The 13737-nt window shown below is 50.3% G+C and overlaps 1 protein-coding gene across 1 annotated transcript in view; it reads left to right on the top strand.

Annotated features, from left to right (window-relative positions):
- The first annotated feature begins 687 nt into the window (after positions 1–687).
- Positions 688–13737, top strand: part of LOC132584881 (hydroperoxide isomerase ALOXE3-like) — a 49689-nt gene continuing 36639 nt past the window's right edge. The window contains exons 1-4 of the mRNA XM_060256841.1: positions 688–1103; positions 7908–8112; positions 11733–11817; positions 13451–13573. Coding sequence (XP_060112824.1) covers positions 957–1103; positions 7908–8112; positions 11733–11817; positions 13451–13573 — 560 coding nt within the window. The 5' untranslated portion in view covers positions 688–956. The remainder of the gene's footprint in view (positions 1104–7907; positions 8113–11732; positions 11818–13450; positions 13574–13737) is intronic.

Raw genomic sequence — 13737 nt, 5'->3', positions numbered from 1 at the left:
ATCTAGTGCCTCTCCCCAAAGTACCCCCCAAGTTTCAAAAGGATTGGACCAGGGGGTCCAATTCTATGAGCCCCCAAAGAAGGTGCCCCTATCCTTCATTATTTCCTATGGAAGGAAGACATTTAAAAAGGTGTGCTGTCCCTTTAAATGTGATGGCCAGAACTCCCCTGGAGTTCAATTATGCTTGTCCCACCCTTGCTCCTGGCTCCGCCCCCATTGTCTCCTGGCTCCACCCCCAAAGTCTCCTGGCTCCACCCCCAAAGTCCCCAGATATTTCTTGAATTGGACTTGGCAACCCTACCTCTGGGGAATGTATGGGGAGACTTCTGTCTCTACCTTCTCTACACACGGGGGGCAGCGATGGGGCCTTGAATCTATGCCAAGGAGCTGCTGGTGCAGAGACCAACGGTGCCAGGACTGTGGAGAGAGCTAATAAAGAATGTTGGTTAAGGAGGAGGGAGAAGGAGGGGGTGAGAGCCGGGAAAGAGGGTTGCATTCCACACCACACTGAGTTACTTCGGGAAGTTTCATGCCACAAACCATGCGGACGTGTGTGTGCATTCACATGCAGTCTCTAGAACACGAGTTGCGAGAAGTCCCCCCCCCCCTCAAAGCCCCCACGTTCAGCGAAGTGTTTGCAAAGCTTCTTGCAAAGGGAAGGAGGGCTTCTTCAGGCAGTGGAAGCAGCAAGGCCGAAGCTGTTGCGAATGCTGAAGTTGCGTAACTGAGGCTGAGCCAAGCAGGGCCCCACCCACCCCACAGCTGCAGAAAGCCCCAGTCCCTCCAGGCCAAGGAGGCAAACCGGAGACGAACAGCTCCACTTGGGGAGGTGGCTGAGTGCTGACACCCTCGGGGAGGAGCGGGGAAGGCTGTTCCAACCTGCCTTGGAATCGGCATCTCACAAGCTTCTCCATCCAGCTTGGTGATCGGAGCCCCTTCTCTTGCCCGCTTCCGGAATGGCCACTTACAAGGTCCAGGTGGCCACCGGCAACCTCACGCTGGCAGGCACCTACAGCTCCATCTCCATCACTTTGATCGGGACCCGTGGAAAGAGCCACAAGCAGGCTTTGAATAACCGGGGCCGGGACTTTGTTCCTGGGGCTGTGAGTACGAATTCAGCATGTACGGATGCAGGGATGGTGTTTGGCTGCGTGTGAAGAAGACAGGCTGGAAGTTCTCCTCTTGAGGCACTGCAGATTTCACATCCTGAAGTTTCGTTTCCAAGGGCAGCCATTCTGGTCTGCAACTGTCAGTTTGGTGTAGTGGCTAAGTGTGCAGACTCTTATCTGGAAGCACAGGGCTTGATTCCCCACGCCTCCACTTGCAGCTGCTGGAGTGACCTTGGGTCAGCCAGAGCTCTTGCTAAGTGGTTAAGTGCACTGACTCTTATCTGGGAGAAGCGGGTTTGATTCCCCACTCCTCCAGTTGCAGCTGCTGGAATGGCCTTGGGTCAGCCAGAGCTCTTGCTAAGTGGCTAAGTGCACTGACTCTTATCTGGGAGAACCGGGTTTGATTCCCCACTCCTCCACTTGCAGCTGCTGGAATGGCCTTGGGTCAGCCATAGCTCTTGCTAAGTGGTTAAGTGCACAGACTCTTATCTGGGAGAACCGGGTTTGATTCCCTACTTGCAGCTGCTGAAGTGACCTTGGGTCAGCCAAACCTCTGGCAGAGGTTGTCCTTGAAAGGGTAGTTTCTGGGAGAGCTCTCCCAGCCCCACCTACCTCACAGGGTGTCTACTGTGGGGGAAGGAGATAAATGAGATTGTTAGCCGCTCCGAGACTCTGAGATTCGGAGTGGTGGGCGGGATATAAATCCAATATCATCTTCTTCTTCTGTCTTCTTAAATGGAAGGTTCTAGTTCAGAAACACCTTAGGGAATGACGCAATTTTCAGGATATATGTTTTCAAGAGTCAAGCCCAGTTTGGTGTAGTGGTTAAGTGCGCGGACTCTTAGCTGGGAGAACCGGGTTTGATTCCCCACTCCTCCATTTGCAGCTGCTGGAATGGCCTTGGGTCAGCCGTAGCTCTGGTAGAGGTTGTCCTTGAAAGGGCAGTTTCTGGGAGGGCCCTCACAGCCCCACCCACCTCACAGGTGTTCGTTGTTGGGGAGGAAGATGAAGGTGATTGGAAGCCGCTCTGAGACTCTGATATAGAGAGAAGGGCAGGGTATAAATCTGCGGTCTTCTTCTTCTTCCCCAAGGGAGATTTGACTTTCAAAAGCTTATTGGTCTGTCAGACAAAGGGAGCTTTGACTCTTGAAAGGTCATAACCCGAAAATTGTATGGGTCTCTAAGGTTCTACTGGACTCGAATCCAGCTCTTCTGCCTCACAGTTGTTAATGCTGGAAGACACTGGCAAAATCTCAAAAGCAAAAATTGCTTCCTAAAAACTTGAAATTGTTCTCTTGGAGTTCAAAAAAACATACCAACCCCGCCCCCCCAGGAGTGGGGAATCAAACCCGGTTCTCCCAGCTAAGAGTCCGCGCACTTAACCACTACACCAAACTGGGCTTGACCCTTGAAAACATATATCCTGAAAATTGCGTCATTCCCTAAGGTGTTTCTGAACTAGAATCTTCCACTTAAGAAGACAGAAGAAGATATTGTTGCTAACTTTAGAGGTGTTTTAGGGAAGCCTTCTCATACACACAATGTGAATGAAACTATATCTGTCCCTTTAAAGACTAAAATTAAGAGGTACCCTGGTTGCCTTAAATTACATCGACAAGGATGGTATTCAGATGGGGGGGGGGGTTGCCCCACAACTGGATTTGCCTTTTGACACAAATGCATGCAAAACGGCATTAGCCCCGTCCTCTTGCTACACGCTCCCCACTTCCCCAAGCAGTGAGAAGTTTAAGCGTAGAAATGAACAAGGAGTTTCCTTTCGGGGGAGAGAGAGAAGTGGAGCTTTCCGACAGCTTCACTGACAAACAGGCAAGGGAAAGCCGGGGACCACCTGAAAGCGGGTTGCAGACCCTCAGAGATCACACACACTCCCAATTTGCACCCCAGCTCCGACTAGCTCCAGCATGAAACTCCCCAATCTCACCCAATGGCGACGGGCGAACAGCTGCTTCCCACACACCTCTCTCTTGTCAGCTTCTGGTCTGTGCCCTGCCCCCCCTCCCCGTATTTATTTATTTAATTGGATTTTTTTCCCCCAGCTGCCCTTCCCTAGCAAGCCAGGCTCAGAGCAGTGTATAGGTGCAATGCCCTCTCAAGAAACAGCCCCACCCTCTCACTAGGGCTTTGTTTTGTAGCAGGAACTCCTTTGCCTATTAGGCCACTCCTCCCTGATGTAGCCAATCCTCCTGGAGCTTACAGTAGGCCCTGGAAGTAGAGCCCTGGAAGTTCTTGGAGGATTGGCTACCTCAGGGGTGTGTGGCCTAATAGGCAAAAGAGTTCCTGCTACAAAACAAAGCCCTGCACAGAGCAGATGGACTCTCTCAGGGCTTTTTTTGAACAGGAACACACAGGAACATGGTTCCAGCTGGCTTGGTGTCAGGGGGTGTGGCTTAATGTGCAAATGAGCTCCTGCTGGGCTTTTCCCACCAAAAAAGCCCTGGACTCTCTCATCTGAGTCCTGGTGGGGATGAGGCCAGCCAAACCCACAGTTATTGATCGGGGCTTTTGCAAAAATGTTCCCTCCCATTTATTTTGCCGCGCCTGTTGCTGCCGCCTTCCCTGGCGTATTCCAACTTTACAGCGCTCTCCCTTCCCCTCTTCATAGAATCACAGAATTAGAAGGGGCTTCCCCTTGAGAGCCAGTTTGGTGTCGTGGTGAAGTGCGCGGACTCTTATCTGGGAGAACCGGGTTTGGCTCCCCACTCCTCCCCTTGCAGCTGCTGGAATGGCCTTGGGTCAGCCAGAGCTCTTGCTAAGTGGTTAAGTGCACAGACTCTTCTCTGGGAGAACCGGGTTTGATTCCCCACTCCTCTACTTGCACCTGCTGGAATGGCCTTGGGTCAGCCATAGCTCTCTTATCTGGGAGAACCGGGTTTGATTCCCCACTCCTCCATTTGCACCTGCTGGAATGGCCTTGGGTCAGCCATAGCTCTCTTATCTGGGAGAACCGGGTTTGATTCCCCACTCCTCCACTTGCAGCTGCTGGAATGGCCTTGGGTCAGCCAGAGTTCTCTTATCTGGGAGAACCGGGTTTGATTCCCCACTCCTCCACTTGCAGCTGCTGGAATGGCCTTGGTCAGCCATAGCTCTTGCTAAGTGGTTAAGTGCACAGACTCTTATCTGGGAGAACCGGGTTTGATTCCCCACTCCTCCACTTGCAGCTGCTGGAATGGCCATGGGTCAGCCATAGCTCTTGCTAAGTGGTTAAGTGCACAGACTCTTATCTGGGAGAACCAGGTTTGATTCCCCACTCCTCCACTTGCAGCTGCTGGAATGGCCTTGGGTTAGCCAGAGCTTTCATAGATGCCGTCCTTGAAACAGCAGCTGCTATAAAAGCACTCTCAGCCCACCCACCTCACAGGGTGTTTGTTGTGTGGAGGGGGGAAGGTAGAGGAGATTGTGACCACTCTGAGACTCTGAGATTCAGAGTATAGGGCGGGATATAAATCCAAAAATCTTCTTCTACCAGGAGCATCTTGTCCAACCCCTGCACAATGCAGGAAATTCACAAATACCTCCACACCCCCACACCCCAGTGGCCCTTGCTCCATGCCCAGGAGATGGCAAAAATAAATAAATAAATAAATAAAAATGCTTCAGGATCCCTAACAAAACTGGCCTGGAGAAAAATTGTTGACTGACCTCAGCGTGGCAATCAGCATTTCCCTGGTTGTGTATAAAAGGGCCATAAGAACTAAGTGCTGATGCGACCCTTTCTGCCCTCCTTTGCATCATCTGCCAAATTCACAGGATCAACAAACGAAGGAAACCTGGAGTGCTTACATGGCTATAAAATACAAGGAAAGCCCCAGGGTTACAAAAGACTAGAATGCTTAATAGCACTTTAAAGTTTTAGACATCAGTAATTGGGAACAATATGTAAAATAACTAAGGTTGCCAAGTCCAATTCAAGAAATATCTGGGGACTTTGGGGGCGGAGCCAGGAACAAGGGTGGGACAAGCAGAATTGAACTCCAAGAGAGTTCTGGCCATCACACTTAAAGGAACCACACACCTTTTTAAATGTCTTCCTTCCATAGGAAATAATGAAGGATAGGGGCACCTTCTTTTGGAGCCCATAGAATTGGACCCCCTGGTCCAATCATTTTGAAACTTGGGAGTTATTTTGGGGAGAGGCACTAGATACTATATTGAAAATTTGGTGCCTCTACCTCAAAAAAAAGTTCCCCCAGAGCCCCCGAAACCTCCAGATCAATTCCCCATTATACCCTATGAGAATTGATCTCCACATAGGGAATAATGAAGTGCTCAGCAGACGTTTCCCTACCCCCCCGCACCCCGTTTCTGGCGACTCTGAAGCGAGGGATTGGCCTCTCTATTCACGAGTTGCTGCCAACTTCTTCACAGCAACACAGACACCCCATCCCAAGAGGAAGTCTTTCAATCAGAGCCTGAAGCGTCCGGAGAGGGAATGTCACATGGTCCTCTGGGGGCGGGGCTTCCCCCCGCCGGCCAGCTGACTGGGGGTGGGAAGGAGGCTGGGAAAGCCGAAGAACCCCCGCTGGGACCTGGGGATTGGCAAGCCTAAAAATAACAAAGCCCACTCTAACGAGGAAAATTCAACTAGCAAGTAATACAACAAGCAGTGTAACACAGGGCAGCGAACAGTACAAAAGCAGGTTGCTCTTAACAAATAAATATCAAGCCATTCCCAAAAATGTGGCTCAGCCAAAAATATTCTTCTCTGGCCACTTCAGACTTGACCCCCTTAAAGAAGCAAAGCTGTACCGGGGATCGATAATGTCCGGTTTCGGGTAGCCTTTGTCTTCAACTTGCATAAATCCCAATGCAATGTCCCTGTTCCTGAAATACATTCCAAAAGGGGGAAAACAGTGTGGCAGAGAAGCTGTCAGCCCCTCTTTGCCCCTCTCAGCACTCTGCAGCCCAAAGTGAGTAAACCTACTTTAATCAAGTTGTTATGTATGACCAGGGCTTTTTTTTGTAGCAGGAACTCCTTTACATATTAGACCACACCCCCTTGATGTAGCCAATCCTCCAAGTGCTTACAGGGGGTCTGAGTACAGGGCCTACTGTATGCTCCAGGAGGATTGGCTACATGAGGGGTGTGTGGCAAATGAGCTCCTGCGGGGCTTTTTCTACAAGAAAAGGCCCTGTGTAAGATGACGAGTTGGGTCAGGAAGCTGTGTTCTGACTCGTCTCACTTGTAATGTCCAGTTTGACTCTCATATCCAGCCCAAGGGAATTTTGTTATCTCCCGCTGGGTCTTCCTGCCCCTCCATCTAACTCCGTCCCAAGTCTCCTTTTAACACTAATCCAAAAACATGTCTCCTTATTGGAGCTTCAGACAAATTCATGGTCAATGGCTGCTTGATAGAAAGCAGGGTAGAAGCTCTAAATTTTATTGTGCTTTTTCTTTCTTACCCTCCTCCTCCACAAATACTTAAAAAAGATGAAGAAGATATTGGATTTATATCCCGCCCTCCACTCCGAAGAGTCTCAGAGCGGCTCTCAATCTCCTTTACCTTCCTCCCCCACAACAGACACCCTGTGAGGTGGGTGGGGCTGAGAGGGCTCTCACAGCAGCTGCCCTTTCAAGGACAGCTCTGCCAGAGCTCTGGCTGACCCAAGGCCATGCTAGCAGGTGCAAGTGGAGGAGTGGGGAATCAAACCCGGTTCTCTCAGATAAGAATCCGCACACTTAACCACTACACCAAACTGGCTCTCCACTTGCTTCTGGGCCCCATTGTTCAAATCTCCTGCGAAAATCTGGCTGAACTCTTAAGATTTGACTATTCATCTGCTATTTCCCCCCAGAAGAAAAGGGGGGAATAACCAAAACATATCAAGCAGACCGATGGAAATCTTCATCATGACACAGGGGTGGGGAGCAGTGGCTCTCCAGATGTTTTTTGCCTACAACTCCCATCATCCCCAGCCATTGGCCATGCTGGCTGGGGCTGATGGGAGTTGTAGGCAAAAAACATCTGGAGAGCCAACGTTCCCCACCCCTGTGGCCGCACAGAAGAAAGTGATTCTAAAAGTATGATGGGACTAGGAGTCAGGTTTTATTATGACAATTATCATTCAAGACGCATTTTAAGGCAGATGCTGAGCTAATTTAATTTAGTGCACCTTCCGGGTGTGTAGCATATGCAAATGAGTTGTGCTAATGAGCTCTGGCTCAAATCCTTTGGCCACCCAATGAGAAGGGAGCACTCGCTGGAGAAGCCCCTTATGCTGGGAAAGACAGAAGGCAAAAGAAGAAGGGGACAGCAAAAGAGGAGATGGCTGGACAGCGTTACTGAAGTGACTAACACAAATTTGAGCAGACTTCGGAGGATGGTGGAAGATGGGAGGACCTGGCGGGACTTGATCCGCGGGGTTGCAAAGAGTCGGACTCGACTGTGCGACTGAACAACAAATTTGAGCTCCGGCACCTCTTTCTCTATTAAATGACCCCCGATCGAAAGCACAGATTTGCCTAGAAGGAAGGCCACAGAATCCTCCGATAACCAGTGGTCTGAAAGAGAAAAGCCAGCCTGGCTAGACACTGGCAGGCCTTATTGACTTGCCAAAGGCAACCAGGCTGGAAGGTGACAAAAAGCGGCATGGCCGCTACACGGTTTGACAGAAATCACGCAAGGGAATGAGCAGAACTTGCAAAAGAACCATCTAAAACTGAGCAGAGAAGACTAGTACGAGAAGGCTCACCGGTGGTGTAGGGGGCATTTCCAGGTGGGCTGTGGGAATTTCAATTCTGCATCCCTCCTCAAGACCGATTCTCTTCTGTGCCTCCAGGTGGACGACTATGAGATGCCCTGCGCCAAGGACCTGGGAGCGCTTCTGATGGTCCAGCTCCACAAAGAGGCATACTTGTTCTTTCCCAAAGACAGCTGGCTCTGTGACTTTGTCAAGGTGACGACCCAGCAAGGGACGACCTATCACTTCCCCTCCTACCAGTGGCTGGAGGGTTACGGCACCTTGACGCTGCGGGAAGGAGCAGGTACAAGCCTACTACCTCTCTGTACATTTGTACCCCACCAGAGGGCTGAGGAAGGGGAGGTGGCATTGCACAGATCACAGAAACTAAGCAGGGCCTGTACTTAGATGGGAGCCCACCAAGGATAGCTCTGCAGAGGAAAGCGGCATGGTATGGCCCTGAGCTTCATGCCTAAGGAGCGATTTAATCTTCTTCATGGGAGGGACAGTGGCTCAGTGGTAGAGCATCTGCTTGGGAAGCAGAAGGTCCCAGGTTCAAACCCTGGCAAACCCTGGTTGCCAATCCCCAGGTGGGAGCAGGAAATCCTCCGGTTTGGAGACCCTCCCCCTGCTTCAAGGTCATCAGAAAGCAGGGGGGGGGGGAGGGAAATGTCTGCTGGGAACTCTATTATTCCCTATAGAAAATCATGGAGAATTGATCCGCAGGTATCCGGGGCTCTGGAGGGGCTGTTTTTTGGGGTAGAGGCACCAAATTTTCAGTATAGCATCTAGTGCCTCTCCCCAAAATACCCCCCAAGTTTCAAAAAGATTGGATCAGGGGGTCCAATTCTATGAGCCCCAAAAGAAGGTGCCCCTATCCTTCATAATTTCCTATGGAAGGAAGGAATTGAAAAGGTGTGCTGTCCCTTTAAATGTGATGGCCAGAACTCCCTCTGGAGTTCAATTATGTTTGTCACAGCCTTGATCTTGGCTCCACCCCTAATGTATCCTGGCTCCACCCCCAAAGTCCCCAGATATTTCTTGAATTGGACTTGGCAACCCTAGGCAGCTACCCAGTGGTGGAATCAGCTACCGGAGGAGGTGCGGGCCCTACGGGATCTTAATCAGTTCCATAGGGCTTGCAACACCACCCTCTTCCAACTAGCCTTTTAAGAGGGAACCTAGTAATAACATCAAGCCATCTTGTACAAACTGAGACTGTAGCACCATTAAGCTATACTGTTTTTAGATTATTTATTCTGATGTTTAAATTCATGTATTGTATTTAATTGTATCATCCTGTTTTATTGATTGTATTATCTTGTTTTGTTGTCATAACATGATATTGCTATATCCTGCCTTGTAAGCCACCCTGAGGCTGCCTTGGCGGGGAGGGCGGGGTATAAATAAAAATTTATTATTATTATTATTATTATTATTATTATTATTATTATTATTATTATTATTATTATTATTATTATTATCTCCAAAAAAGGGTCCAGGCAAATAGGTGTGAAAAACCTCAGCTTGAGACCCTGGAGAGCCACTGCTGGTCAGAGGAGGGACGGTGGCTCAGTGGTAGAGCATCTGCTTGGGAAGCAGAAGGTCCCAAGTTCAATCCCCGGCATCTCCAACTAAAAAGGGTCCAGGTAATAGGTGTGAAAAACCTCAGCTTGAGACCCTGGAGAGCCACTGCTGGTCAGGGGAGGGACGATGGCTCAGTGGTAGAGCATCTGCTTGGGAAGCAGAAGGTCCCAAGTTCAATCCCGGGCATCTCCAACTAAAAAGGGTCCAGGTAATAGGTGTGAAAAACCTCAGCTTGAGACCCTGGAGAGCCACTGCTGGTCAGGGGAGGGACGATGGCTCAGTGGTAGAGCATCTGCTTGGGAAGCAGAAGGTCCCAAGTTCAATCCCCGGCATCTCCAACTAAAAAGGGTCCAGGTAATAGGTGTGAAAAACCTCAGCTTGAGACCCTGGAGAGCCACTGCTGGTCAGGGGAGGGACGATGGCTCAGTGGTAGAGCATCTGCTTGGGAAGCAGAAGGTCCCAAGTTCAATCCCGGGCATCTCCAACTAAAAAGGGTCCAGGTAATAGGTGTGAAAAACCTCAGCTTGAGACCCTGGAGAGCTGCTGCCAGTCTGAGTAGACAAGACTGACTTTGATGGACCAAAGGTCTGATTCAGTATAAGGCAGCTTCATATGTTCATCACAGTCTGACCTGTCAGCCGCTATCCAACGCTGGCTCCTCCCCTGCCAGTGAACCAAAGAGCTTCAGATCTTTGGGACAGAAACGACCTTGAAATGCAACTTGTAGGAGCTGGAGTTGCTGGGAGATGCTACTAGCCAGGATGATTAAAGGAAACATCCACATCCAGAGAACGTAAACCTATGGATACCGCTGCCGCAAATACCACTGCCTGAATCCAAGGGCTGGGAGGCAACATTGGGGAAGGCCTCAACCTCTATATCCTGTGTTGGCCTTCCAGAGCAACTGGTTGGTTGGCCACTGTGTAAGACAGGAGGCTGGACTAAATGGGCCACTGGCCTGATCCAGCAGGGCTCTTTTGACGTTCTTAATAGGGTTGCCAAGTCCAATTTAAGAAATATCTGGGGACTTTGGGGGTGGAGCCAGGAGACTTTGGGGGTGGAGCCAGGATACATTAGGGGTGGAGCCAAGATCAAGGCTGTAACAAGCATAATTGAACTCCAAAGGGAGTTCTGGCCATCACATTTAAAGGGACGGCACACCTTTTCAATTCCTTCCTTCCATAGGAAATAATGAAGGATACGGGTACCTTCTTTTGGGGCTCATAGAATTGGACCCCCTGATCCAATCTTTTTGAAACTTGGGGAATTTTGGGGAGAGGCACTAGATGCTATACTGGAAATTTGGTGCCTCTACCTAAAAATATAGCCCACCCAGAGCCCCAGATACCCGCGGATCAATTCTCCATTATTTTCTGTGGGAATAAATCTTCCTAGGGAATAATAGAGTTCCCAGCAGACATTTCCCTCTCCTTCCCCCGCTTTCTGACGGCCCTGAAGTGGGGGGAGGGCCTCCAAACCTGGGGATCCCCTGCCCCCACCTGGGGATTGGCAACCCTAGTTCTTAACAACAGGGGAAAGCCTTGTCCATTCTGCCCTGTTGTTGGCCCTCTAGAGGAACTGGCTGGCCACTGTGTGAGACAGGAGGCTGGACTAGATGGACCCTCACTGGTCTGACCCAGCAGGGCTCTTCTGATGTCCTTCTCAGGGGAAGGCCTCAGTCTCTCTGTCCTGTTGTTGGCCCTCCAGAGGAACTGGTTGGCCACTGTGTGAGGCAGGAGGCTGGACTAGATGGACCCTCACTGGTGTAATCCAGCAGGGCTCTTCTGATGTTCTTATGAAGGCCTCGGCCTCTCTACCCTGTTGTTGGCCCTCCAGAGGTACTAGTTGGCCTCTGTGTGAGACAGGAGGCTGGATTAGATGGCCCCTCACTGGTCTGATCCAGCAGGGCTCTTCTGAAGTTCTTCTCAGGGGAAGGCTTCAGCCTCTCTGCCCTGTTCTTGGCCCCCCAGAGGAACTGGTTGGCCACTGTGTGGGACAGGATGCTGAACTCGATGGACCACTGGTCTGACTCAGCTCCTGATGTTCTGTCGTGGTTTGGGGGTGGTAAAGACACCATAAGTTACTGGCGCAGCACGGGCCACAGACTCTCCTGGTCTACCACCACCACCAAGATCCCTGGATGATGTAATCCAACCTCAGCCAAGCTGAACAGAGAGTTCTTTCTGAGCATGTATAGAATGCACATCTAGAGGGAAAGTAGGGCTTCTAGATCCAACATCCATCGCTCCAAGGCCGTCTAGCCTACTATTCCTCTCTTCTGGTAATTAGAACACATTTCTGCCTTCTGGCTCATTGATTCTCGTCTTTCTTCCCCAGCCAAAACCATTGCTGATGATTCTGGGAATCCTCTCCTTTTGGATCATCGTAAAGAAGAGCTCAAAAGTCGGCAAGAAAGCTACGGGTGAGTCTCACATCATAACAGGGAGCCATTGCTAGAGCTGCCCTGGAACCAACATACTTGCGGGACCGTCTCCTCCCATATACACCCTGGAGGTCGCTTTGCTTGGCTTCGCAAGATCTTCTGATAGTCCCCGGTCCAAGAGATACCCGTCTTGCCTCTACCAGGGCCAGGACTTTTTGGTTCTGGCCCGGACCTGCTGGAATCAGCTCCCCATGGAGATCTGGGCCCTACCCGGCTTGCTGGCTTTTCGTAGGGCCTGCAAAACGGAGCTGCTCCTCCAGGTTTTTGGATGAGACAGTAGGCATCTATTTATTCGATCGTTTGACCTCCCTCTCTACTGCTCTACTGCACTACTGTATTTTGGTGCTGCATTGCGGTACTGTTTTTGTGCTATACTGCCTTGCTGTCATATCGTCTCGCTGAATCGTCTTGTTGCACTTCTCTGTTTAAGTTTAAGTTTGTTTCAATTTATATCCCGCCCTTCCCACCGAAGTGGCTCAGGGCGGCTCACAACATCTAACATAGAATTTTAAATTTAAAACACATCAATTACAACAGTTAAAACAGTAAAATAACAAAACATTTAAACAGTAAAATAACAAAACATTTAAACAGCGATCTATCAAAATACTACACCGAACCTTCTATAGAATTTCTAATGCCAGTTAATCATAGGCCAGCCGGAAGAGGGCTGTCTTACAGGCCCTGAGGAACTAGCCAAGGTCCCGCAGGGCCCTCACCTCTTCCGGCAGCTGGTTCCACCAGCAAGGAGCCGTTACAGAAAAGGCCCTGTCCCTGGTGGATTTCAGACAGGCCTCCTTTGGCCTGGGGATAGCGAGCAGATTTTGAGAGCCCGATCTCAGTACTCTATGGGGAACATGTGGGGAGAGACGGTCCCTAAGGTAGGCAGGTCCTCGGCCATATAGGTGATGGTGAAGGCAGGTCCTAGGCCACTGAATGCTGTAATTGGATTTATTATGATGTTATTGTGATTTTATTTCTATTTTGATGTACTCCGTTCTGAGGGCCCAAACAGGGGAATGGGAGGAATATAAATAAACAAATACTACAACTACTACTACTAATAATAATAATAACAATATCTTTTAAAAAGCAAACCAGCCATGCTAATGGCCACAGCAGCTCCTTCTGGCAATGAATCCCACAGCTTGTATCTGTGTAGGGCTGCCAGGTTCCTGGGTCGGGCGGGTTTCTCTGGCCCTGGAGGCTTCCAACCCGCAGGCCCACATTGGGCTGGTGGTGGGGATCCTCTCCCGACTTCGGCAGCATGGTGATGTCACGTGGCAGTGATGCCATCGCGCTGGCGATGTCGCACGCCAGACGCTCTAGCAATTTGGGAGGGAAACTCTATGGTACCATAGAGTTACGCCTCCCGAATTGCTAGAGCGTCTGGGAAAACCATAGAGTTTTCCCAGCCGCTCCTAGAGTGTCCGGCGTGCGGCATTGCTGGGGTGGTGATGTCACTTCCAAGTGACATCATTGCGCCGTGCGTGCTTCGCGTGCACAAGAACATCCCCCCACCGGAGGCCGCGGGGAAGTTGGCAACCCTCTATCTGTGTTGTGTTAACCCGTGTTTGTTTGGGGTGAGCATCCGCTGTTCTGTTCACTTCAGCTGGAAGGACTACGCCCCAGGCTGGCCGAGATGCATAGACGCCAAAAGCACCGACGACTTGGACTACAACGATAAATTCACCATCACCAAAACCACAGTTTTCGGTCTGCGGGCCGCCAAGTCGTGAGTTTCTTTTTCTCTTTGGTTTGAGGAGGAATTTTTGCAGGAGAAAAATCCCAAAGGATGAAAAGGCACCCCTCCTTTTTTTGCCCTCCTGAATTCTTCAAAACAATTTATGTAGCATGAGGCATCCAATTATTTGTCCCCATTGGCTTTAGAGTTGCTGG

This window comes from Heteronotia binoei, chromosome 15 (assembly GCF_032191835.1).
Source record: "Heteronotia binoei isolate CCM8104 ecotype False Entrance Well chromosome 15, APGP_CSIRO_Hbin_v1, whole genome shotgun sequence".
Lineage (NCBI taxonomy): Eukaryota > Metazoa > Chordata > Lepidosauria > Squamata > Gekkonidae > Heteronotia > Heteronotia binoei.
The sequence above is the reverse complement of the archived record's forward strand: the minus strand, read 5'-3'. Positions and strand labels throughout refer to the sequence as shown.